Source organism: Convolutriloba macropyga, chromosome 8 (genome assembly GCF_964194025.1).
Source record: "Convolutriloba macropyga chromosome 8, txConMacr16.3, whole genome shotgun sequence".
NCBI classification, from domain to species: Eukaryota; Metazoa; Xenacoelomorpha; order Acoela; family Convolutidae; genus Convolutriloba; species Convolutriloba macropyga.
Genome location: NC_134475.1, coordinates 29,675,381 through 29,702,770, shown reverse-complemented (window position 1 = coordinate 29,702,770; position 27,390 = coordinate 29,675,381). Strand labels below are relative to the sequence as shown.

Below are 27,390 nucleotides of genomic sequence, written 5' to 3'. Positions count from 1 at the left end.
CACAGTTTTAAAACGGGGAAACGTGCATTTTAGTCGGCATTATCCGCTATTCCATCTGGAAGCATAGAAACGTAGTTGTTGAAATGTTTTTAGTTTGAAGTTTACTGTTAATGAATGTGGAAAACATGATACCAGTTGTGATTCTGATTGTGTGTGTTACCCAAATTAAGGCCAGATTGTACGCTGACGGTTGCCAGGTAAGAAAAGTTCTAATTCTCTATAATTAGTGATAACTGGAAGGGAGACAGTAGCTCCCAAAAAATTTGATTCTAGCACTGCGTGACGATAGGTTAAAACATTTCGTTAAATTCTTTGAGTTTTCTTAGAAGGCTTCAAAAAGCCTCAAACAACTTTTGTTCAGTATGGATCATACCATAAGATATGAGTTCGAGTTAATAATTTAGGGTGTCATCAGTGCGTTCTAAATTCTTGGATACAGACAAAAAATTAAAACTCGCAATCGCAAAGTATTGCCTACTAGCAATTTTAAAACCATTTAACTAATTTTGTCGAATTATTAAGGGGCACAAATCAACAGTGTTGAAATATTAATAGCCACCTCGGCTTCTCAGCCGTCTATTATAGCGCTCCTAATTTTTTACAATTCAAAGAATTTGAATTGTATTGGGGCGCTGTCTTTTTTTTAAGATCTGTTCACACATTTTCATGATTTCTGAAGTCAAATTGGAGTAGTGATTTTGGTCACGCCGAAACAGGAAGTGGAGCGAAAAAGCGAGTGGTTTTGCGGCGTGAAATTTTTTCGCTCTAAATTTAAAGTAGAGTGAGAAAACGGTGTTTGAACAAAAATTTGCTTTCTCGCTAGTGGTTTTTTGTTCACATGCGGCAATTTCACTTTGATTTTTACTGTTTTTTCGATTTTTTGGATCGGATTTATTTTCTAAATGGTTTTCTCAATCCATTCATAGTCCGTTCTAGGTCTAGTTTTCTGTTTAGTCAATGAAAATTTTTTGAATTGTACGTCAGGACTTGTCCTGCTATGTTTTTTTTAATTCGTCGTACGAAATTTTTTCGCTTTACGTTAGTTCACAGCCTGTTCAACATTTTGCATGAAATCTTTTTGACTTCTCCAGGCTAGTTTCACTCTTTTCTCATTGCGCTTAAAGTGTGTTTAGACAGCAGTTGCTCAGCCAAGCAATTCAAAATGAACAGAGCCATTATCAAAAAATGATAGCAAGTTCAGCTCCAAAATGACATCAAAAAGCTCGCAGTTTATAATTGTTTGTGTACTAAACATTTTTTTTCATTTGTTTTTTTTCAATTCCATTTTTGGTTATGGGAAACAACAGCGGGTACTTTTCGGCAATCTGCCGGGTATGTATGACTTTCGCAGACGGAATGAAAACCGTTTTCAACTAAGTTACTTGAATTAAATTCTCAAAGAGGAAAAAGTAACACAATATTTTACAATAGAAATTAGAGATTTACAGGAGAGAGCTGAATAGTAGATCGACATGTTGCTTTGAATTTAGGGCTCAAAACAAGCTAAAAGAGTCTTCTGTTTGTAAACCAATTATCAGGGCGAAGAAGTCGAACATAGAATTCTAACCATAGCATCATGATTTATTGTGGGGTTCGTAAGGGTCACCAATTAGGTTTGGCTTCTAAAAGTTTTTCGCGAGGGATAGTTTAATTAGTATGCATTTGATTTGTTCTAAGATTTCTTACACACTTTTGATGATATCAAAATCATGCAATTTCTGCTGGACAGATTTTACATCAACTAATCTCATACATTTGAGACAAAATTGGATTCTAAGCACCATTTATTGAATAATTAACAATTTCTTAAATTGAATCAGTTTGCTTTTGTTTGAGTGTACTGGTGAGTAATTTTCTGATATTTCAAAGCCAGCTTAATGCTTTAGTTTGAATAAAAATAAAAATTCTATCACCCCCATTCATGCTTGAATTCATTTCGTAGAGTCTGTTCCAACCCAAACTTTACTGAATGTTTCCATCTTCAATGCGTGCAAGGATTACGTGAAAAAGTTAGCTGGCTTTTTGTCAATAAAAACGTAATGAATTGAAATAGTCCCAAATTGCGTCCTTTCCCTAATGAAATAAAAATTTGCCTCGGTGTGTTTAGTCCTCTTGTTCATGACTGTGTTTTGGCACATTTTGATATAACTCTGTTTGTCCTTTCCAATTCCTCTTGGTTATTTCTGTTGGATCCCAAAATACTCCAGAAATTGTTTGACATACAATGTTTCTTGAACTGCAGCTGGCATGTCCTGACATTCTGGATCTGACGAAGATAGAGCAACTGTAGCCTGCTTGCTGACACCCCAGCTGAGTATTCCGCCACGTCCGTTAAGCTTGAAAACGTAGCCGTTGTTAAGTTTCTGTCTTTCATTTTGCCGGACCCGTCTCCCTTAATAAATTATAACTAGTCTGCTTTGTATATGCAATTATTAAACCAAACTTGAAAATAACCTAACTCTTTTTCCGGTCCTGATTGGTAGGTGCATTTGTGCCTGGACAGAACGTTGACTGTGAACATGATGTCTGGTCTCCTCTGTTTGGCCAGATAAAGAAGTGATTCAACCAAGCTTCTTCTTCCATTTGAAAAGTGGCTTCTAGTGCTGTCTTGACATCGGAGAAAACTCATAAGTCGGGATGCTACTATGATGTCTTCAAACCGGACCTGTATGAAGTTGCGACCACCGGTCTTTGCTCAATTAGACAGCCAATAAACGTTCCTTCTTCTGGTGAACCCCTGTCTTAGTATAAAGTTCGCCAGCTCCTTGTATCAGTTGATAGCATTCTTTTTCAGACCATAAATTGGTTTAAATGGTCGGCATAATAACTCCTCTCTATCTGATCCCCGTTTCGCAATTCCCTGAGGCTGTTCCAGATTTAACTCTTCCTCTATTAGAGATTGTAGGTAAGCCGTCTTGATATAAAACTAGTGCATGACATTGCGCCGTTTAGCTGACAGATGAAGTAGAATCCCAAATGTCTCCGGCCTACAGGTAGGCGTAAAAGTCTCAAAGTAGACCAGTCCTTCGGCTTGCTTGAAGCTTTTTGCCACATAGCGTTCTTTGTATTTGTCAACTTGACCACTAGGTCCCAATTTTACTTCCTTAACCAATTTGCTGGGGATTACGTCTCTGTCTGTAGGTGGTCTACTAGATCCCAAGTTTTGTCTTGGAGAGTCTGGACATCGATCTTCATTGCCGCTTGCCACTGGCACCAATCATCTTGCTTGGCTTCATAGCCTGTCCTTAGTTCTACTTAACCACACTCAGTCACAAAAGGATTATTCGCCGCGTAGAACAATCCTTGCTAGTGTCGCTTATCTAGGCTCTGCCCATTAAAGCCAACAGTCTCTGGGCTGAACGGTTTTCAGTGTCACTGTCATCCATTGACTCTGAGTCTTTTCGTCTCCCTCCTGTTGCAGTAGAATCTTCCTCTATTATTGCTTTCTCAGCAGATAGTAAAAATAGCAGAAACTAAAATTTCTAAAATTAATTGTAATTCTACGTTTCTTAAGCAATGGCTAAATTAATCTTAACAATTACTACAATGTCTACTTTGCCAATATTGATAAAATTAAATTTTCTTCGATCGAAGTAAGATGCATTTTTTTTCGGTAATGCTGTTTCAATTTCTATGTCAATAGATTAAAAAGATAGCTATCATTTACTTCATATAATGGTTTTTTTATTAGTTCATTTCCGACTCTTAAAGAAAAATGCGCAAAGAAATTCTGCTAAAGTTAAGGAAAAAGTTACTTGGATTTGTTTTAATTTTTGATGTTCCTGTACACACACAGCTTCAAAATGACATCAAAAAGCTCGCAGTTTATAATTGTTTGTGTACTAAACAATTTTTTTCAATTGTTTTTTTTTCAATTCCATTTTTGGTTATGGGAAACAACAGCGGGTACTTTTCGGCAATCTGCCGGGTATGTATGACTTTCGCAGACGGAATGAAAACCGTTTTCAACTAAGTTACTTGAATTAAATTCTCAAAGAGGAAAAAGTAACACAATACTTTACAATAGAAATTAGAGATTTACAGGAGAGATCTGAATAGTAGATCGACATGTTGCTTTGAATTTAGGGCTCAAAACAAGCTAAAAGAGTCTTCTGTTTGTAAACCAATTATCAGGGCGAAGAAGTCGAACATAGAATTCTAACCATAACATCATGATTTATAGTGGGGTTCGTAAGGGTCACCAATTAGGTTTTGCTTCTAAAAGTTTTTCGCGAGGGATAGTTTAATTAGTATGCATTTGATTTGTTCTAAGATTTCTTACACACTTTTGATGATATCAAAATCATGCAATTCCTGCCGGACAGATTTTACATCAACTAATCTCATACATTTGAGACAAAATTGGATTCTAAGCGCCATTTATTGAATAATTAACAATTTCGTAAATTGAATCAGCTTGCTTTTGTTTGAGTGTACTGGTGAGTAATTTTCTGAAATTTCAAAGCCAGCTTAATGCTTTAGTTTGAATAAAAATAAAAATTCTATCACCCCCATTCATGCTTGAATTCATTTCGTAGAGTCTGTTCCAACCCAAACTTTACTGAATGTTTCCATCTTCAATGCGTGCAAGGATTACGTGAAAAAGTTAGCTGGCTTTTTGTCAATAAAAACGTAATGAATTGAAATAGTCCCAAATTGCGTCCTTTCCCTAATGAAATAAAAATTTGCCTCGGTGTGTTTAGTCCTCTTGTTCATGACTGTGTTTTGGCATATTTTGATATAAATCTGTTTGTCCTTTCCAATTCCTCTTGGTTATTTCTGTTGGATCCCAAAATACTCCAGAAATTGTTTGAGATACAATGTTTCTTGAACTGCAGCTGGCATGTCCTGACATTGTGGATCTGACGAAGATAGAGCAACAGTAGCCTGCTTGCTGACACCCCAGCTGAGTATTCCGCCACGTCCGTTAAGCTCGAAAACGTAGTCGTTGTTAAGTTTCTGTCTTTCATTTTGCCGGACCCGTCTGCCTTAATAAATTATAACTAGCTTGCTTTGTATAGGCAATTATTAAACCAAACTTGAAAATAACGTAACTCTTTTTCCAGTCTTGATTGGTAGGTGCATTTGTGCCTGGACAGAACGTTGACTGTGAACATGATGTCTGGTCTCCTCTGTTTGGCCAGATGAAGAAGTGATTCAACCAAGCTTCTGCTTCCATTTGAAAAGTTGCTTCTAGTGCTGTCTTGACATCGGAGAAAACTCATAAGTCGGGATGCTACTATGATGTCTTCAAACTGGACCTGTATGAAGTTGCGACCACCGGTCTTTGCTCAATTAGACAGCCAATAAACGTTCCTTCTTCTGGTGAACCCCTGTCTCAGTATAAAGTTCGCCAGCTCCTTGTATCAGTTGATAGCATTCTTTTTCAGACCATAAATTGGTTTACATGGTCGGCATAATAACTTCTCTCTATCTGATCCCCGTTTCGCAATTCCCTGAGGCTGTTCCAGATTTAACTCTTCCTCTATTAGAGATTGTAGGTAAGCCGTCTTGATATAAAACTAGTGCATGACATTGCCCCGTTTAGCTGACAGATGAAGTAGAATCCCAAATGTCTCCGGCCTACAGGTAGGCGTAAAAGTCTCAAAGTAGTCCAGTCCTTCGGCTTGCTTGAAGCTTTTTGCCACATAGCGTTCTTTGTATTTGTCAACTTGACCACTAGGTCCCAATTTTACTTCCTTAACCAATTTGCTGGGGATTACGTCTCTGTCTGTAGGTGGTCTCACTAGATCCCAAGTTTTGTCTTGGAGAGTCTGGACATCGATCTTCATTGCCGCTCTCCGCTGGCACCAATCATCTTGCTTGGCTTCATAGCCTGTCCTTAGTTCTACTTAGTCACACTCAGTCACAAAAGGATTTTTCGCCGCGTAGAACAATCCTTGCTAGTGTCGCTCATCTGGGCTCTGCCCATTAAAGCCAACAGTCTCTGTGGCTGAACAGTTTTCAGTGTCACTGTCATCCACTGACTCTGAGTCTTTTCGTCTCCCTCCTGTTGCAGTAGAATCTTCCTCTATTATTGCTTTCTCAGCAGATATTAAAAATAGCAGAAACTAAAATTTCTAAAATTCATTTGAAATTCTACGTATCTTAAGCAATGGCTTAATTAAACTTAACAATGACTACAATGTCTACTTTGCCAATATTGATAAAATTAAATTTTCTTCGATCGAAGTAAGATACATTTTTTTTCTGTAATGCTGTTTCAATTTCTATGTCAATAGATTAAAAAGATAGCTATCATTTACTTCATATAATGGTTTTTTATTAGTTCATTTCTGACTCTTAAAGAAAAATGCGCAAAGAAATTCTGCTAAAGTTAAGGAAAAAGTTATTTGGATTTGTTTTAATTTTTGATGTTCCTGTACACAATCAATTTTGCTAGCGTTAGATGAAAAACCAATTATGCAGGTTAATTGTGACTGTTTTTTTACTGTATTTGTGACTGTATTTTTTTCGTATTGGTTGAAAGGGCAATATAGGCAGTGATTTTTTGTCGACTGTATAGCATTTCGAAAAGGGTTTATAGCGTTTCCTCATCCAGAAATTACTCTATTGCAATTCAGCGAAATTTGAGGCAGTGGTGCTCTTAAGACATGCGCGGCCATTCGGCGCGGCCACAAAGTTCAATCATGCTTTAGCACGTTTTTCGAATATCAAATCTGACAAGCTTTTGGGGCGTTTGCGTCAGACGCTATTCGTGTAGGATGTTATGGTTGTAGCTTTTGTCTTTTCAATCCAACTTGTTTGTATGTGTTGTAAGTGTAGTTTGTTTGCAAGAGAGTTCTGGCGTGACTCAGCTCCTTTTGAACCTAATTAAATCTGTTCAATACGTCTGCTAAGATTGATCACCTTTCTTTTGTATAAAGATTAAAAGTAAAATTTCACCAGTCCAAGCCGGCACGATTTGAGAATTCCGTCGGCACAGTGACAGTTATTGGTCAGCTGGAGATCCTGCTGTGTAATCGCCACTCCATGTTTTAATGAAAAATAATTTGCTTCTTATAATGCAGTTTTCAGGACTTTTTTGGATGAAACGCGTCTCAACGATTCTACAGATGCGATGGGTCACACACTTCGTCTGCTGTTTTTGTGTAAGGAGGTGATTTAAAGAGGTGTTAAAGAGCACAATATTGATGTATGTGTCAGTTTTCGTGAGGTATAAAGTTCACGAATTGAGAGGAACTGATAATTTTTTAACTTCCTTTCAAGTACTCCGGCTTTCGATAGCATTCTGAAGTCTCTCTAGATAGAAGCTAGTGGTTCTAGACACAGCACCTTTAGTAAATTGTTGGCAAAAATTGTGTCAATTTGGTACTGTGTCGTGATTTTTGGGAAACATTCATTACTTGTTTCGGAAGAGTTGGATGTATAATTTTATGATGGCAATAGTGCTCAGTAGAGATTTTCTAACAGAACAGAAGCTTGACAGGCTTCCAAAATGACCCCCCTAATTAAAAGGTTTGCCTCAGTGGAACACATGTCATTTCCTCTACAGGAAAATCTCCCTTTGACCTCTTACATGGAGTCGTTCAATGCACTTGCAGACCTTAAGTTGCGTTTATGGTTTTGCTCACGTTGTTCAGAACAAAAAATACATTTCTGCGCTGACCCAACTATCTGAATCTTCGGGTTGCAACGTCCTTCCATTAGTTGCGAGTAAGTTGTTGAGACCACTTAAATTTCGAATTAACCGGCATTTATTGGAAAGTTGGCGTTTTCGTCTCGCAATTTGTGTCTAAATTAGGCAGAGTTCAATCAACGAATGGTATGATTGGCTTACATTGCAGTCTGATCCTGACACTTGGAAGTATTATTGATAAGGGCTTGCTGTTCCCGTCTCACTGAAATTGACGTTTCAGATATCTCAAAAAAATGGAGAGCAAAACGAAAACTTGCGTAAAAACAAAACTGGCGTAAAATTTTTCTGTTCCTTCAAAACATACTGTACCACAATCATTAAGGCCGGTTTTCAGTCTCATGCATCAACCATTGAGTGAGAAGAATTGGAAAAGATTGTACAGAACGGTAGGGCATTAGTTCCACAGACTAGGATGGTGACCTTAATTGTATTCAATTAAAAACTTGAGAATCGTCTGGAAAAATACATACCCCGTATTGACAACGCGGTAAAACTAATCGATTAAAATCGATTATACTGACAAATTTGGTTTGAAATAGAATCAATTAAATTAGCATTAGCACTTTTGAACCACGAAATTAGTTATAATCTATTTTAATCGATGGTGTGTTTATGGAAACGGGATATTTAAATACATTTAATTTGATTAAAATGGATTTAAACAAACAATTCGGTTAATGGAAATCGTTTGCGTACAGTTTAAACGTTCTCTAGTGATAAGATTCCTTCTAAGAACATCAGTGGATTCGATCTTCATCTAGGGGACGTTTGTTTCAGAAGCGAATCACTGAAGTTAAAGGTCACTGATCGATTTTCCCCGATCCCGTCTTTCACAATCTCTAAACGGAAAGCAGATACATTATGCAAAAAGGAAGACGATGCTGTGTAAGGACCAACAGCTTAAAACCATGAAATCTCATTAGCTACACGGAATACAGGAAAAATATAAGCATAAAACAAAATTTTTTAACCGAATTACGGGTGATCCTGTATCTGTGCAACAGTGAAGCTCAATTGACAACAGTCGCAGATCTCATTGTTCCACGAATTTTCTATTGTCTCAACTCCACATATGTGCCACGTGTATATATATATATATATATATATATATATATATATATATATATATATGTATGTATATAATTATATACCAGCATACATACATACAGTAACACGTATAGATATAGATATAGATATATATATATTTATATATATATATATATATATATATATATATATATATATAGGCACAGATATAAATATATATATATATATATATATATATATATATATATGTATATATATATATATATATATATATATAGATAGATAAAACAGTAGATATAGATATAAATATAGAGATAGCTATATATATAAATATATATATATATATATATATATATATATATATATATAAGGTTATTGATAAAGACATTGACATAGATATAGATGTAGATACAGATATCGATTTAGATACAGATATAAATATAGATTTAGTTATAGATAACCATAAAGATTTTCGCCTATTACTGACGTTTTTGAACTAATTTGAACGTTTTCCGGACAACTTTTCGACTTGCCAAGATTTGGATATGGAATTGCCAAGTCTTAAATATCAGACTTGGATTTAGACTGCCAAGTGTAAGAAGTGACAATATCACGATTCTGAAGTAGTAATGAAAAAAGACTTGGATTTAACCTTGCCCAGTACTGAACTTGACTTGGCGTTAGGTCCCATCCACTCTTCTAAATTATTCATCAATTGAAACTTAAATTATTATTTTAGGCTCTCAGGATCAAAAGTTACCTTTACTGTTTTTTTGGAGCACTGTTGAATCTGAAACAAGCACGCTCTAATTGAAATACAAAATTACTGGTGAAATAAATTCTCCTTTTCCCCAAACTTACCGGCTTCCTGGATGGTCATAATTGTGAAGGAAAGGCTGAGGGATAACAAAGCAGTGACATCAGTTTCAGTTTTGCTGCCCTGAAAAGGATCAATCCACATTAACTATTATTTTATATTTTGTAGTAGTAATGGAAATTATATTATAGAAGATACTTTACACAAACAACCAGAATCAGCGCGAGCTGTACGAGCAAGAAATAAATAATATGAGCAGCTCGAAAAGCAAACTCAGTTCACTTAGTGATATCTGAAATCTGATTGGCTAAAAATTCAATAAACTAACTTGACTCTTTTTCGTTCTAATATAATCCTTTTAAATCAATTTTAATCGATTGCGCTTTAAAATGTCTTGAAGTCCCACTAAAATGTCCTTAAATCGATTGTTTATTCAAATGTTTCAAAACGGGACCATTATATATAGTGTTTTCAGGGCTATAGATAATTGGAAATGTGTCACCTGAGTTTTATTTGATCATATCGGGCCTCTTATGTCTCTCAAAAGACCGCCTACTTCACCGAAATATAGGTAGCACAAAAGTTGTAAAGTTTTTTTTCTCGAGATTCTCAGATAAATTTTCAGTTTTTCAATTTTTCAAACCTCAGCATGTATTGTCAGCATATCAACTTTCTCACAGCAACTTAGGAGCACAGGCGTGGTTCATAAGCAAATTAAAAAGATCTTAATTAAGCCAAAAAATGGTTTGAATATATGTAGAATTTATGGAGTAGAATTTTTCTTCGATTATAAAACCAAAAACTTCATAAAATGGTATATCTTTCTTCGTGTCGAAAATGCATATAGGACTTCATAAAAAGGTTTTTCCTCTCTGAAAAATTAGTAGTTACAATAAAGCTTTTGGTCGATTTTCGAGCGTGTTTTCACTGGGCATTGCGGTTGAGAAATGAAGATGTTTGCGCAAGTAATTAACTTGAACTGTAGAATGCTCCAGTTAAACAAATCGGAGTAAAATTGATCAGACAAGCTGCGCATTTAGTTTACCTATACATTATCGAAAGCGAAATGAGTTAATTAAATAGTCAATAGAAAATGGTTAACTAACACAATAATTAATTTTCACAGAAAACAGGCTCTCCCTCCTTGGTGAGTCCGAAAAATGTGGACAGTAAGAAAATGAAAGTCGACAAATAAGAAATCAGGTTGAACTTGACTCTCTAATCAGAGGTCGAATTCCAGTTATGTAATGGTTACGTGAATCTGCTTGAAATCACTGAGAACTTCTGGCTTTTAATGAGAACCGCGAAGCAGTTCGAGATATTAAGTCAGAAGTTCGAAGTGACTTCTGCAGAGTCACGAAACCATGCTTAAAACACTCACGTGGTGCATATTTCAAAATGCCGAAACTCTGCTGTGCCAGAAGTTAAAATGCCAGAAGTTGCTACTTAGCCAGAAGTTGAATTTCGTTGACTTTCGTCATTTTAAAACATGCGCGTTTTGTGTTTTAAGCATGGTTAAGTGACTCTGCAGAAGTCACTTCGAAATTCTAATTTAATATCTCGATCCGCTTCGCGGTACTCGATAAACGCCAGAAGTTCTCAGTGACTTCAAGCAGAGTCATTAACCATTACTAAAAACACGAAACGCGCACGTTTTAAAATGACGAAAGTCAACGGAAGTCAACTTCTGGCTAAGAAGGAACTTCTGGCATTTTAACTTCTGGCATTTCAACTTCTGGCGTTTTAACTTCTGGCACTGCAGACATTCGGCATTTTAAAATATGCAGGTGAGTGTTTTAACAAAAATGAAAGGCAAGTTTTCTATGACCGAAGTTAGTTATGAAGAAACAACAAAATGAGTTGTATTTTAAGGAAAACACGTACTTGTGCGATGCCGGCAACAATGAACTGTGTAACGCAAATGCTGGTCAATGTGAGTGCGAGGAGAACTTCTTCGCAGTGGATGCAGTTTGTGCACCCAATGGACGACCGGGAGACCTGTGTAGGGAAGGGACAATTGGGAGCAACGGAAGATGTAACTGTTATTATGGCTACACCAGGATGACCGACAATACCTGCGGACTGTGTCTGGTTGGTAAAAAATCAAGAGAAAATACATAGGAATTTAATGGTGTTCAGAAGCTCTTTAAGTCAAACATGCAACTTCAAAGTACAGCAGAAAACAAATTAAATAAGCACTTGTAGTTTAAGTTATGGCCTTAGGGTATTAAAGTCCATACTCTCGTTGAATTCATTCAAATAAACCTCAGCATGTAACGAAAGATGACTAGCCTGTCCACTTTGCTAAAATCTGGAATTGCTTCTCTTAAAAGTTATTTCTCAAATTTCATACAAGGTTGGTTCCATATTAAAAGAAACATGTAAACGATGTCTTGTAAAATTAATTGATAGCAAATCAACCCCCGACAAGGACAGGGTACTCCCCATAGCCAGCAATTGCCGTCGATAAGCTACCCATTGTTGATAGAGAACTAAAAAAACTTAAGTATATATAATCGTAACGGGATTTAAATGAATATAGGGACAGATGTTTTTGTGAATTTTTTACTTACTGGACAATAGGTTTTGAGGTGATAAGTTGCAGGCGACTACCGGAATCAATCGTGATCTTTTGAGATTCCTGAAAGAGTGACGATTGAGTAAAACACACAGAAAATCATAAGAAAACTGTTTGAAAAAAATGTATCATCTTTCAATAAAAAATTAGATACCTCTCTAATTAGATTGTGCTGCTATATTTGAGAGGAGATTGAGATGGCTATTGGGCACTTGAAGGTCGATATGGCGGTTAGTTGGTTTCGTAAAAGAAACAAAATTTTGGAGTTTAATTTCAAACCAGCCTAAAACTTTGTGGAACCTGGCAAAAACTAACCTACACGAAGAACAACTTTCTTGAAGATCATTTGGGGGTTAATGTTGCAGAAGGGAAGGGTGTAGAATGTAATTCATGGGAGACCTGTGTAGGGAGGGGGGCAATTGGGAGCAACGGACGATTTAACTCTTGTTATGGCTACACAAGGATGACCGACAACACCTGTGGACTATGTCTGGTTGATAAAACAAACTATAGGAATTACATAGGAAACTAATGCTGTTCAAAAGCTCTTTAAATCAATTTTGCAATTTCAAAACACAGAAGAAAACAAATTAAATAAGCACTTGTAGTTTAAGTTTTGGCCTTAGGGTATTAAAGTCCATACTCTCGCTGAATTCATTCAAATAAACCTCAGCATGTAACGAAAGATGACTAGCCTGTCCACTTTGCTAAAATCTGGAATTGCTTCTCTTAAAAGTTTTTTCTCAAATTTCATACAAGGTTGGTTCCATATTAAAAGAAACATGTAAACGATGTCTTGTAAAATTCATTGATAGCAAATTGGCAAACTATTTAAAGATCGGTTAAAGGTGACATGTATCAACAACTGTTAGTTCGTTGACACTTTTGTTAATCACAATATTATTTTTCACACCAGGAACTATCGCGGGTAAAATAAATAGGTTCGATTTTTGACAGGTCTCAGATAGAAATTTGCGTCCTAACATTAGAGTTAATGAAACAAACACTTAGGACTCAAATACGTTTTGTTAATAAAGATAAGACTAAATTAGCACACAAATGCCCAACAATAACAAAATTGGTGTTTTGCGGGACAAATAACACCTGATAAGAGGCACAAAAAATTGTGGAGGGATTTGGGGCTTGGCAAATAATACCAAGATTAATCGAGTTGGAAAACCGCGAAGTCATTCGTATTAAAAATTAGCCCGTTTAAACTACAAACAAAGGGAATTAATTTATTGCCCTTAATTTTTTTCAGTTAAAAACTGAACTTAGTTATTTCTCATTGTTCGCCTTGTTCCAAACTCCCCTTTCTTCGTCAGGCTTTAAAAAATTGTAGCTCACTCGCGTTATGGGCAACAAAATTGTAAAGGCGCGAGTCGGAAAGGCTCCAACTTAGCTACTTCCGATTGCTGCAAAAACGCCACTGGCAGAACATATTCGGGTCTCCAAGACCAAATTAAAGAATCAAACAAAGAGCAGCAGAACCAACAAAAAAAATCCCTCGCTGCGAAAAAAGACGAGCAACAACAGCAGCAAACCCAGCAACAACAGCAGCAAAGCGAGTAACAACAGCAGTAAGGCCAGCAACAACAGCTTCAACAAGATCAACAAGAGCTTCAACCAAAATTTGATAGCGACTTGTCAGAAGACGGAAGAGCTGAGCGACAATCGCTAATGGAAATAAAGCAAGTAAAAAGTGAGCGTCCTTCTACTGAGCACAAACTAACCATAATATAATTTGAATAATTGTCATGTGTCTTCTAGTCCGGTTTAATAATTTATGTTATCAAAAATGAACAACATACCCCTCAATTTTTTTTGGCTTAACACGAGTAACAACATAGCAATGCATTGTCCCACCACTCATGCAAGTAAGTAAGACTCATTCACTGTAAGTAAAATCCTCCTCTATTTAGGCCCATGTTATTTCCAGTATAACAATTCCAGTGGGCTTGCTCCAACTCATCGGTCTCAAAAAACATGTAAATATTAATCCTAAAAGCTCGGGCTAGCATTCTCAAATCTGTCGTTGTAACAAAACTAAGATCATCTAGGCCATTAATACGAAGAGCAGCGCCCATCAATTTTAATAAGTGGAGTCCGGGCCTTCTTTCCGTAAACAACGAATGATCTTTTCAATTTTCCCGCCTTGATTAGTGTTTCCCGCCTTGATTAGTTAGTCAAAATTTTGCAAAGTGCAGCGCACACGCAATTATAATCGGGATCAATGTCCACAGTTTTAGAGATAAAAGCTGTAAGATCTAACGAAAGGGCGTTTTTGAAGCAATTGCTTTCCAGTAATTGCCTTTCCTTATTGACTAGGCTTAATTCGTTACAAATTCTTTTAAGTGTAAGGCGAGAAGCATGAACCAAAGGGCCGGTAAAACGCCGATGAATGATTTGATCACTGCAACAATCAGAGTTACGTACTACTTCCCGGACAAGGGGCTGGGCTCCCTGAATATCCTAAAAATGTTTAAATCGGCGTTCGAGCATAACTGCTTTAACATGCTCGTGGTCCCGATGTAATTTTTGAATGCTAATTTTTGCATTCCTGGAATGCAATACTTTACAATCCAGTCTTTTTATTAATTAGAAATAGTTAAGGTTTGTTGTACAGAGTGCACAATTGTTTAAGATGGCGCTTTCTCTGTCGATTAAGTCTGACATCTTTCGGAATTTTTCCACGGCAATGAAAACTGAGAATAGATTGATATAAATGGAAATTCATGAGTCATTAAAGTTATTAGGCTAAACAATTTGTAGGAATTAAAGTATTATGAATAGGCGGTTTGGTAGCTTACTGGTGTTTGCATAGGTTCATTGAGCAAACAAGAAACGGCATGCACACTAATTTCTTTGACTGAGTTATCAGAGCATGAAATATTGATCTGCAACTCTCTTGTACAGCTTCAGTGTCCCTAATTTAAAGAATGTTGGAAAAGGCGAATAATCGACCTTTCTGATTAGGTTATTTTACTCTGACTTATTGGTATCGGGATTTCTCCAAGTGTTGTAAAATTATATTTAATTTTTAGATTTGATCAATAGGATAATAGTTTAAACCTCCAATAATCCTAGAACCGGTATATACTTGGTTGTTATAAGAGCTAAAATTCAGTGAAATATTACTTTTATTACCAGGAAGAAATCAATTATTGCGCGCGTCAAACATATTTATATAGAGCTTTGAGATAGCAACTTGGACAACAGTCTATACTTAATTGCCAGGAGAACTAACTTTTCTTCGAAGAAGTTTTCAAATTTGATAGGGTTGTGGGCGCTATCAAGCACCCAGCCAGAAGACCTCTAACGATAAAAAATAAAGTTCTACAGAGGTGCTCCTGGGTGAGCTTTCCTACAAATTAAAATAGATAGTTTTCACGTCAAGCCTACGTCTAAACAAGAAGTACTCGCCCAAAGAAGCGAAGAACACGTATCGGAATTGCCACGTTTTAGACTGTTATCTCAGGCTAGTACAGCTTCCGTAATTTCTTCAGCAACTAACGAAAGACTGCTGGTTCCTCACACGGACATTAACCAGTTAACTGAAACCGGAAGTCGGGTTGATGAATTGAGAGAACGACTCAGACTCCGACGAAATTGTGAAAAAAGACAAAAATTGGTTTCGCAAAATTAGAAGAGCACTCTGGTTAAGTGGTTAAGCAATTATATTGCGAAAAATGGTTTTGCAATCGGAAGATATACAACGAATTACCGAAGCAGTCACTCAAGCTACTGACACCCTGAATAGTCAAGTACTGTAAGGGCGAGGTGCTTGCCAACTTGATCGTTTCCCTAATCCGATAAAAAAAACTTGGGTGGATTGGAAAAGACATTTTGTACCCATTGTTGAGTCGAATCGTTGAGATGAAGAACAGGCAATGGCTTGTGTCCCAACTTATCTCACAGACTGGGCCCTTGACGAATACACTGCGATGACCAACCACTTTTGAGAACAGGAAGATGTGCATCCGGGGCCAGCTCTGGAACGAATGCTAGAATACTTGGACATTCGAGTGATGCCATTTCGACATCAACGATCTGCTTGAGCCGAGTTGAAAAACTTTACTCAAGGTGAAAAAGAGAGAATTCAGGAATTTTTGAGGAGAATACGGTCCATCGGGGAGGTAGCGAACCATAACATGAATGCTGCAACCCAACATAATATGAACCGCAAACAGTTTATCGATGGACTCTACGACGCTGAAATCCAGAAACTTTTGCCTAGAGAATATCACCAAAATTTCTCGGCTGCTATAAATAGGGCACTGAGACTTGATGCTGTAGCGCGTAATTCTCATATGCGACAGTCACGAAGATTAGCGTCCCTCAGATCTGTTTCCGAAAACCCAGTTGAGATTCAAAGCGATACTCAGAGTAATGAGATGATGCAGAGGAGCAATTCATCAAGAATCATTGTCACTGTGGAGATTTTAAATGATTCTTCGGGTTCCGCCAATGCTAAGAGTGATCAACGAGTGATCAGTTACTTGGTGAACAGAGTGACCATAAAACAACGCAGGAAAGCGATGAGAAACGTTTGTACAATCCTCATCCGCCTGATAGTTGTTACTCTTAGCAGTTTATCAATTCAAGACCGAACAATAAGCAGTTCAGTGGTGGTACAGCTCAACAAAATAGCCTCGGTTGACGATAAGGAATTGCCGAAAGGCAGTGTTTTCAATGTGGACCGGAGGGTGACTTTGTCAAAGATAGCCCTGAGCTTTGAACTACTAGAGGCCGGTAGAGCCACATTTTTTTGGGAGAAAGGCTTTTTCTCGTCCGAATTCAAAACAAATAGACTAAAAGACAAGAGTAACGCAAGTTTTGACGCAAGAAAAGTTAAATCTTGCGACAAAACGGCAACACAACAGCACGTAGCAACAAACACAATCGTCAGAGAGGATAAGAAAAGGTCTCATTCGGCGGATTTTGATGAAGGTTCTGAAGCAACCATTGTTGATGGCATAGTGAACGACCCGATAAGGGAAACTTTGATTGATACGGGGACATCAACAAGTCTAATGCAAGCAGAGAAACTCTTCAGCAATGATCGTTTTGCGAGAATTTTACAAAATAAAGGCCGCTTAGAGTCAGCCGATGGAAAGACCATAAATGTTTTGGGCCGCGCAATATTGGAATTAAAGTTGAGCTATATATGCGAGGAAATACACGTTCTTGTGTTGCAAACCTTGAAGCCTCCGATGATACTCGGACTGAAGGAAATGAAACGCCATGGCTGTACATCTCACTTTAGATCAAACGAAACGTGGACAGCCAGCAAAGAAAATCTGCAGTAGTAATGCGCATGATTTCTCTGACTGCAGTTCACAGCTACCGTTTTTGTTGCGAAACTGAAATTGACCCTTCAATGCAAGATACAAAGCTTGTCACTCGTCATTAGCTTCAAGAAGTCACTGGCGATAGTCCCAAAGAAACTCTCAATGCAGCGCAACGCTTTTGAAATACACAGGTCCAGAATCCAAGAGACCATTACCTAAGTGAAACCGAAGATTAAGATTGTACAGACACTGATGATGAGGTTTTGAATTGGGTTGATCGCACAGTCTATAAAGCGTTGGGATGTCTTTGCGTTGAAAAAAAATGAACTTGGGTGCACCGACATTGTTCAGTATCAAATAGAAACGGGTGATACTCCGCCCATTAAAAACGGGTGATACTCCGCCCATGAGGGTGATACTCCTCATCGTATTTCCCCGCCAAGATACTTTTTATCCAAGAAGAACTGAAAAGCATTCTGGAGAAGGGTGTCATTCAGCCTTCATCCAGTCCCTACAGGGCCACTGTTGTTCTTCAGAAGAAAGAAGACGACAGTTGGCGATTCTGCGTGGACTACCGGGACCTTAACGATGTTACGTAAAAGACGCCTTTCCTATTCCAAAAATAGATCAGAGTTTCGATGTCTTAAAAGGAGTGAAAATTTTCTCCTCTCTCGATTTAGCAAGTGGCTACTGGCAGGTACCGGTAGCACCAGAGGATAAGCAGAAAACAGCTTTCGTCACACCTGATGGTGGGCATATGTTGATGCCTTTTGGTCTTTCGAAAGCGGCACGAACATTTCCAAGGCTTATAAACAATCTTTTCAAAGATCACCTCTGGAAGTGGGTTCTAATTTTTCTTGATGTGTTGGAGTACGACTCGACTGAGGATGAACACTTCAAATACATTGAACTTATTTTCAATCTGTTGTGTCCCGCAAACTTAAATCTGAAGCCTAATAAAAGCAGACTTGTTCGGCAACAAATTGTATACCCCAGTCATGTTATCGACAAAGATGGGGTTCTAGTAGTCCCTCAAAATCTTGCTGCTGTAATAGAATGGCCAGAACTAAAAACCGTTAAACAAGTGCGATCATTCGTTGGTTTCTGTAATTACTATCGGAGCTTTGTGGAACAATTTGCACAAATTGCTTGTCCTTTACGTGTTTAACAAAAAAACGCCCTATTTGATGAGTGAACTCCCTCCTGTCAAATGGCATTCAAATGACTGCGTCTTGAACTAGCTACAGCACCTGTCCTACAGTGCCCTCGGTATGACAGCCCTTTCATCATTGACAAAGATACAAGTAATGTCAGTCTGGGAGGAATACTTTCAAATTTCTTTGATGGCGTAGAGCATCTTATAGTATTTGCAAATAGGAGTCTGAGTCAGACCGAAACTAATTACTCTACAAAAAATAGGGAAGCATTGTTGATAGTGCAAGCTTTGAAGTGTTTTAGTCATTATTTATGGGGACTTAGTTTCGCTATACGTACAGATCACGTCATCTTAAAATGGCAATTCTGGCAAAATGCAGGCGGCATGACATTCAGGATGCTCCAAACTTTGCTAGAGTTCAATTACGAAATTGTTCATTGCGCGGGCAGTAAACTTGCCAATGCGGATGGGCTGGTTTTAGTCGCGGATGACGGAATAAGAGCCTGAATGGGAGCCTGGCGAAACAGAACGAGTAAAAGCGTAGTGTCGCGAACCTCAAGAACTTGAGGTAGCCCTGAAATAAGTTCGTGAATATTGTGCTATTGTTGAGGCTATTTCAGAAACCATAGATGGCGAAAATGAAGATGGACTTGCGTGGACTCTGATTTAGAACGGTTGCAGCAAGAAGACGAGGCAATCAATCGTATTTTGTACTGGGCGCCGACAGAATCAGAAAGCAGGTGCTCTTCTCTGGGCCCTAACTTAAATCCGAAAGAAGAAGCAGTCCAGCATGAAACTGAAGTAGTAGCCTATTAGTCACGGTGGTCTGAGCTTGTTGTTAAGAATAGAATTTTGTACAGGAAGCGGTTTCAACCAGAGAAAAACGAAACCTATCTGCAGTTGATTGTACCTGTTTCTTGCAGAAAAGAAATTCTGGATCAACTTCACACCTCCCCAGTGAGTGGAGGCAATTTCAAAGTAGGAAAAACGCTAATGCCAATCAGGCACATGTTATGGTGGCCCTTCATGAGGCGTGACCTTGAGAAGAAATTTTCTTGGCGTCTTCCATGTGCAGCTGGGACCACGGCATGCAACGTACTTGGCAAAGTGGGTTTTCGCTTTCACAAGGTTGCTGCTGATATATTACGCCCAGTTACATTAGCTGCATGGTAAAGAGCCGAGTATACTCTTGTTATGACGGACTTTTTCACTAAAAATCCATTCAGTGTTTCACTTATTGTAACCGAAGTAAAAGAAAAGATGTGGCGAAGGAAATTGTGGAAAGCTGGGTCTTTCATTTTGGCGTTCCCGATGTACTTCACACCAACAAATGATTAAACTTTGGAAGTGACTTGATTACAGAACTCGGCAAGTTACTTAAAATGGACAAAACAAGAACTTATCCCTATCACCTTAAGGAAAATGGTCAAGTGAAAAAATATAACCGTGTAATTGCCGATGTTTTTCTCATAAATTTGCGCGGAAAACGCTTGGTATTGGGACACAATGCTGCCTTATTATAATTATGTCTATAATACCCGAATTCAGGGGACAACAGGAGCAACTACGTTTAGTCTCGTCTATGGACAAGAAGGCCAATATCCAACTGATCTGTTCTACCCGAAGCCCCGCAATTAAGAAAGGACCCAGAACGAATTTGTTGAATAGCTCGATGGGAAATTTAGAGAGGCCCATTCTCATACACGGGAAATTTCGGGAGTCAATAAAAACCGACCGAAAAATCAACTTCATAAGAAATTTTTTGGAAAACCTTACGAAGTCGAAGACAAAATTTGGGTTTCCTCAAAACATAAAGCTAAGTCCAAAAACTCTTTCTTCCGTGGGAGGGACAGTACATTGTCCTTGAGAGAACTTAGAAAGATATTTACAAGGTTAGTAAACCCCAAAAGCGTGATAAGTGGCGTATCCTCAACTACAATCTCCTCAAATCATTCGTGGAGGAGGAAACAGAAACGAGCGAACGTAGAAAGACACATTCTCGTTCGACGACTTTTTACGATAAGCCACTAGAAATTGACGAGTGGGAGCAACTGGAATCGTACTCAATTCCCTGGCCGCCAATTTTGTTTCCAAGAAATGGTATACAAGTCCCGCATCCTGCCGTGTGAAGGGAAGAGGAACTAATCAACAATCCTACAATCCTATGATCGATCAGCCAGTTGACCAATTGAGCGATCAGGCTGCCCCGGATACCAGTAATCATGAAAAAGATCCGGAACACTAAAACGAACTGGCTCAGAGGAAGTTGGAATCACCCTAATTTGTGGAAAGTAAATCACATAATGCACAGGTTGAACAAGCAACAAGACCGGCTAATCAGAACTCAGTGGAAGAGCCTGTTGAGCTACGCCGCTGGACGAGGATCTGAGCACCAGTCATACGACTTGGGATCGACGAATAAAGTTTTTCTTCCCTGGCTTTTGCTACCCTGATTTCACATCCTTGCTTTTTATGAACCTCAGTCATTATAGAAAATTAAGAAAATTGGAAAAAATGTATGCTTCGGGTGGGATTTGAATAACTTAAAATGCTAATTTTCGTTTAGAGCAAACGCGGCCACGGAAACTGTTGGTTATCCATTTCTTTTTATTCGTTTTTTGCTTATCTTATTAGGAAAAGTGCTTTAGATAGATTTATTACCCCTTTAACTAGGAAAATTAGTTTTAATTTTGCATTTATTTAGGAGTAGTGTTTCGGTGCTTCCGTTTATATACTCATTTGTTCGGTTACACTCATGGATGGTGTGTTCTACAAACCCCGAGCTCAGCTGAGAAAAATAAGCAGCCAAACGTTAAAATAGATAGGAAAACACGTAAAAATTTAGTTAAAAAGCTGACCCAGGAAACAAAGCATTCTATCCTCCTCAGTAAGTCTCAAAGCTGCGAAGTACAAAACATGAGTGGCACAAACTTCGAGTGGCACTGCTTTACCCTGGTCATCTTTTAAAAAGTTGAGACGTCAGAGACACATGGAATGTTCACTTGGTGAATCTTTTAGATGGGAACTTCATTCTTCTGGAAGTTGGGCAGCCAGAGTATTTTGAGTCCCACAGCGTTCTCTCTAACCCTTGGTCAACAGAACCACGAGTACCTATCGAGTGAGGAACTATGGATTTAGTTGAAGTTGATAAATCGGACGGTAATTCGGGTGCCTGCAACCAAAATTACTCAGTAGAAGAAAACTCAATCCAAGTAAAATATTCCTTTAATCGAACTCTAGCTCCAAATAAGATATTAAAAATAATTATTCGACCTGTAGAAAAGGAGGATGCAAATACGTCGGTGAAAATATACAGGGTGCTTTCTGACTGCACCGCAGCGAGCCAGAATTCAAACAAGATGTTAGCGACAAAGACGGATCTGCGATGCCACTTTACTACGCACGTCGGCACAACCGAGAAGGTTAAATTTAATGGGAGGAGCTTAGCAGCGACGAATTAACGGACAATTAAACCTTTCTGATTGGTCAAATTTAAGCGGATTTGAAATTCATTTACCTAGAAAGTAATTAGTCCATTTAGCTACAAATCAGAGATAATATCATTATGCATCAAAATTATAACCCCGTTAAAAAACTCTTTTTATCAAATTTTATCTCTAATTTTTTAGTCGAAGTTCTAGATTGTGTTGTCCTGTTCCAGAGGGTACAATTTTGCGAGGATGGGTTTGTATTTCTACAACTGGAAGACGGAAACAAATTATTGCTTTTATTGGCTAGTGCGGCGGGCTTTTTACTGGATTTTACTGGATAGAATTAAAGGCGGCTAAATTATCTAAGTGGCTCAACCCTTTGGCGAGCTAACCGTTATCAGCTTTCCAATCAATACTTCATTTACCTTGTTTGAAAATTGTGTCTACGCAAACGGTAAAGAAGAGTATCACTTGGACACCGACGATGTGGGGTAAAAAACAGTAAATTAAACTAGTATATGAACTCCATGCTGTCAGGACTGGACTCTGTAGCTTTTTTGTGATAATGTTTATACAAGGCTCACCAGTATTTAAATTATATACTTCAAGCAGACAAACTCCTCCCTCGAACCTCGGAAGCTTCCGCACAAAGTCCTGGCGCTCCGTAGATTCAGGCTTCATATTGTCGCTTTCGCCGTCTCGATTGAAGACGACAATTCGGGAAACCCACCACCACATGGTTTTCCGGTGACTGTAAAACACACCACCACATCATCCCCGACAAGGACAGGGTACTCCCCATAGCCAGCAATTGCCGTCGATAAGCTACCCATTGTTGATAGAGAACTAAAAAACTTAAGTATATATAAACGTAACGGGATTTAAAAGAATATAGGGACAGATGTTTTTAATGAATTTTTTACTTACTAGACAATAGGTTTTGAGGTGACAAGTTGCAGGCGTATACCGGAATCAATCGTGATCTTTTGAGATTCCTGAAAGAGTGACGATTGAGTAAAACACACAGAAAATCATAAGAAAATTGTTTGGAAAAATGTAATCATCTTTCAATAAAAAATTATATACCTCTCTAATTAGATTGTGCTGCTAAATTTGAGAGGAGAGTGAGATGGCTATTGGGCACTTGAAGGTCGATATGGCGTTTAGTTGGTTTCGTAAACGGAACAAAATTTTAGAGTTTAATTTCAAACCGGCCTAAAACTTTGTGGAACCTGGCAAAAACTAACCTACACGAAGAACAACTTTCTTGAAGATCATTTGGGGACTAATGATGCAGAAGGGAAGGGTGTAGAATGTAATTCATGGGAGACCTGTGTAGGGAGGGGGCAATTGGGAGCAACGGAAGATTTAACTCTTTTTATGGCTACACAAGTACGACCGACAAAACCTGTGGACTACGTTTGGTTGGTAAAACAAACTATAGGAATTACATAGGAAACTAATGCTGTTCAAAAGCTCTTTAAGTCAATTTGTCAATTTCAAAATACAGCAGAAAACATATTAAATAAGCACTTGTAGTTTAAGTTTTGGCCTTAGGGTATTAAAGTCCAAACTCTCGTTGAATTCATTCAAACAAACCTCACCATGTAACGAAGGATGACTAGCCTGTCCACTTTGCTAAAACCTGGAATTGCTTCTCTAAAAAGTTATTTCTCAAATTTCATACAAGGTTGGTTCCATATTAAAAGAAACATGTAAACGATGTCTTGTAAAATTAATTGATAGCAAATTGGTAAACTATTTAAAGATCGGTTAAAGGTAACATGTATCAACAATTGTTAGTTCGTTGACACTTTTGTTAATCACAATTTTATTTTTCACACCAGGAACTATCGCGGGTAAAATAAATAGGTTCGATTTTTGACAGGTCTCAGATAGAAATTTGCGACCTATCACTAGGGTTAATGAAACAAACACTTAGGACTCAAATACGTTTTGTTAAAAAAGATAAGACTAATGTAGCACATAAATGCCCAACAATAACAAAATTGGTGTGTTGCGGGACAAATAACACCTGATAAGAGGCACAGAAAAAAAATGGAGCGATTTGGGGCACGGTAAATAATACCAACATAAACCGAGTTGGAACACAGCGAGGTCATTCACATTAAAAAATAGCCTGTTGAAACTACAAACAAATTAATTTTTTGCCCATAATTTTTTTCAGTTAAAAACTGAACTTAGTTATTTCTCATTATTGGCCTTGTTCCAAATCCCCTTTTTTCGTCAGGCTTCAATAAATAGCAGCTCAATTGCGTTATTGACAACAAAAATGTAAACGCACGACTCGGAAAAGTTCCAATATAGCTAAATCCAGTTTCCGGAAAAACGCCACGGGCAGAAAATCTTCGAGTCTCCAAGACAACAACAAAAAACGAACAAAGTGCAGTAGAACCAACAAGGGAAAAATGTCCCTGGCTGCGAAGCAATAAGAGCAACAAAAGCAGCTAAGCGAGCAACAACAGCAGCGACGTGATTAACAACAGCATCAAAACGAACAACAAAAGCATCAACACTATCAAGAAGAGCTTCAACCAACTTATTATAGCCACTTGTCAGAAAATGGAAGAGCTGAGCAACATTCGCTAATGAAATTAAGAGAGTACAAAGTTAAATTCCTTATCCTGATTAAAAACTAACTCTAATTTATTTGGAATAATTGTGTTTTGTGTTCTAGTCCGGTTTAAAAAATTATGTTAAACAAAATACCCCTCATTTTTTGGCTTAACACGAGTGAGAATATAGCAATGCATTGTTCCACCACTCATGCCGGCCTTTAAGTTAAGTCCTCCTCTATTTAGGCCCATTTTGTTTCCAGTATAACAATTCCAATGGTCTCGCTCCAACTCATCGGTCTCATAAAACATGTATATATTAATCCTAAAAGCTCGGCCTAGCATTCTCAAATCTGTTGTTGTAACAAAACTAAGATCATCTTGGCCATTAATACGAAGAGCAGCGCCCATCAATTTTAATAAGTGGCAGTCCGAGCCTTCTTTCCGTAAACAACGAAAGATCTATTCAATTTTCCCGCCTTGATTAGTGTTTCCGGTCAAAATTTTGCAAAGTGCAGCGCACACGCAATTAAAATCGCAATCAATGTCCACAGTTTTAGAGATAAAGGCTGTAGGATCTAACGAAAGGGCGTTCTTGAAGCAATTGCTTTCCAGTAATGGCCTTTCGTTATTGATTAGGCTTTATTCGTTACAAATTCTTTCAAGTGTAAGGCGAGAAGCATGAACCAAAAGGCCGGTAAAACGCCGATTAATGATTTGATCACTGCAACAATCAGTGTTACGCACTACTTCCCGGACAAGGGGCTGGGCCCCCTGAATATCGTAAGATTGCTTAACAAGGCGTTCGAGCATAACTGCTTTAACATGCTCGTGGCCCCGATGTAATTTTTGAATGCTAGTTTTTGCATTCCTGGAATGCAATACTTTAAAGTCCAGTCTTTTTATTAATTAGAAATAATTTAGTTTTGTTGTACAGAGTGCACAATTGTTTATGATGGTGCTTTCTCTGTCGATTAAGTCTGACATCTTTCGGAATTTTTCCACGGCAATGAAAATTGAGAATAGATTGATATAAATGGAAATTCATTAGTCATTAAAGTTATTATGCGAAAAAAACTTGTAGGAATTAAAGTATTATGAATAGGCGGTTTGGTAGCTTACTGGTGTTTGCATAGGTTCATTGAGCAAACAAGAAACGGCGTGCACAATAATTTCTTTGACTGAGTCATCAGAGCATGAAATATTGATCTGCCACTCTCTGGTACAGCTTCAGTGTCCCTAATTGCTCCAAAATCAAGCGTCCATAATTTCACCACCCCCGCATGTCCTCAAAACCCTTCTTCCTCAAGCTTGATCGCCCTGAAAATTTTACCGGTCAATCCCGGGACAATTACGTACGGATTGAGAAAAACAGGGGCTCTTTCCGTTACCCTGAATCGTTCTTTTGGCCTTTAAGCAAACAAAGAAAAAGATGAAAGACGAATTTTTTATCGTTCTTTGAAAGAAACAACATTTTTTCCAGAGTAGAGTTTTTTTACCAAGACCTTGTTCAGACGTGAAGAGTTCAGATAATTTACCTTTCAATCTCAAAGTATTAGCGCTGAAAGTATTTTACAAGGGAAAAAGGGACAAAAATTGCTAATTTTTCTTTTTTTTTAATGACCCTAAGAAAGGGTTAAAAATTTATTTAAAACTAAAGATTGCACTATCCTAAAGCGGAAACAAAGGTACCATAGGTTAATTTAAAATAGATCTTGTCTTAAAATATTATTAGTCGGTTTATCGTTGAATTGTTCTTTCAAAAACCATGTCGACTGGTCAATTTATATTGCTGTTTGGAGTGCACAAAGCGAAACAGAAGCTTTTACAATAATAAGGACAAGCATGGTGGTAACAACGGTTGCCTGTTTTGTTGTTTCTTTCGTATGAATTGGGGCAGCACTAGCCCCTGACATTCGAAATTAAAAACGGCAAGGGATGGTGAATTGAGGTTTGTGTAATGTACTGAATGTTCCAGAAAAGATCCAAATCTGTTTAGGATGATGCGGACTGTAATGAAGACCAGGGAGTTGTGACAGGCCTGGACATGTGTATAAACGACGGGTACCAAGGCAAGTGTTTCAAGGAGTGTCGGTGGAACTCACAGTGCACTCTTTCTGGACAAAAATGCCTGGAACACGAAGGGTAAGGAGACAGTACGGAAACATAATTTGTTCCACTGAAATGGAGCTCTCATTTGCCGAGCAAAAGTGTCAACAGTGAAATTTGTAAACATTGTAAGAATGGCTTAAAATCGTGGTAAGTATAAGAGAGAAAAAATATGAGCGCGTTCACTGCTGAAAGGAGAATTGTTGCGGTAAAATATATTTTTCCATTGCCGCTCCTACATTCGACGCAACTCTTGCACTATATCTCGGTGAAATCTAGACCAGGGTTAAAGCCGACATTTTATAAGCTGATCATTCCCCAGTAGATAAGGCAATAATGTATATACAGAGGAGGCTTAAAGGAGGCGGTTCGAGCTGCTGGCGTTGGTGAATTTACTACAAAAGAAGCAATATTTCCTGTTTTGCTAATTTTTGCGAGATAAATTGCTCCAACTCTAATTGATTTTGTTTCAGGCATTACGTGTGCAAATGTCCTGAGGGTTTATTCAAGCACCCGGATGGATCATGCAACAATACCCCAAACAGAATCGGATCAGCACCCCTCACCAACTCACCCCGTCTCAAGCTGATCGCAGTAATGGCTGCAACAGCAGTCATTGTTTGTCAGCTGGCCCTGTAGAAATGACTGAGCTCCAGATCGAAAAAATTTATCTAAAGCCAACGTTTGAAATCAAAATGAACCGCAAATTGAAATATTCAACTGTT

The 27,390-nt window shown here is 38.0% G+C and overlaps 1 protein-coding gene across 1 annotated transcript; it reads left to right on the top strand.

Annotated features, from left to right (window-relative positions):
- On the top strand, positions 1–27,390 carry LOC142344661 (uncharacterized). The gene is made up of 4 exons (XM_075396497.1): positions 1–197; positions 11,397–11,615; positions 26,556–26,701; positions 27,139–27,390. The coding sequence occupies exons 1-4, from the start codon at positions 111–113 to the stop codon at positions 27,302–27,304; spliced, it is 618 nt and encodes a 205-aa protein (XP_075252612.1). The 5' UTR covers positions 1–110; the 3' UTR covers positions 27,305–27,390.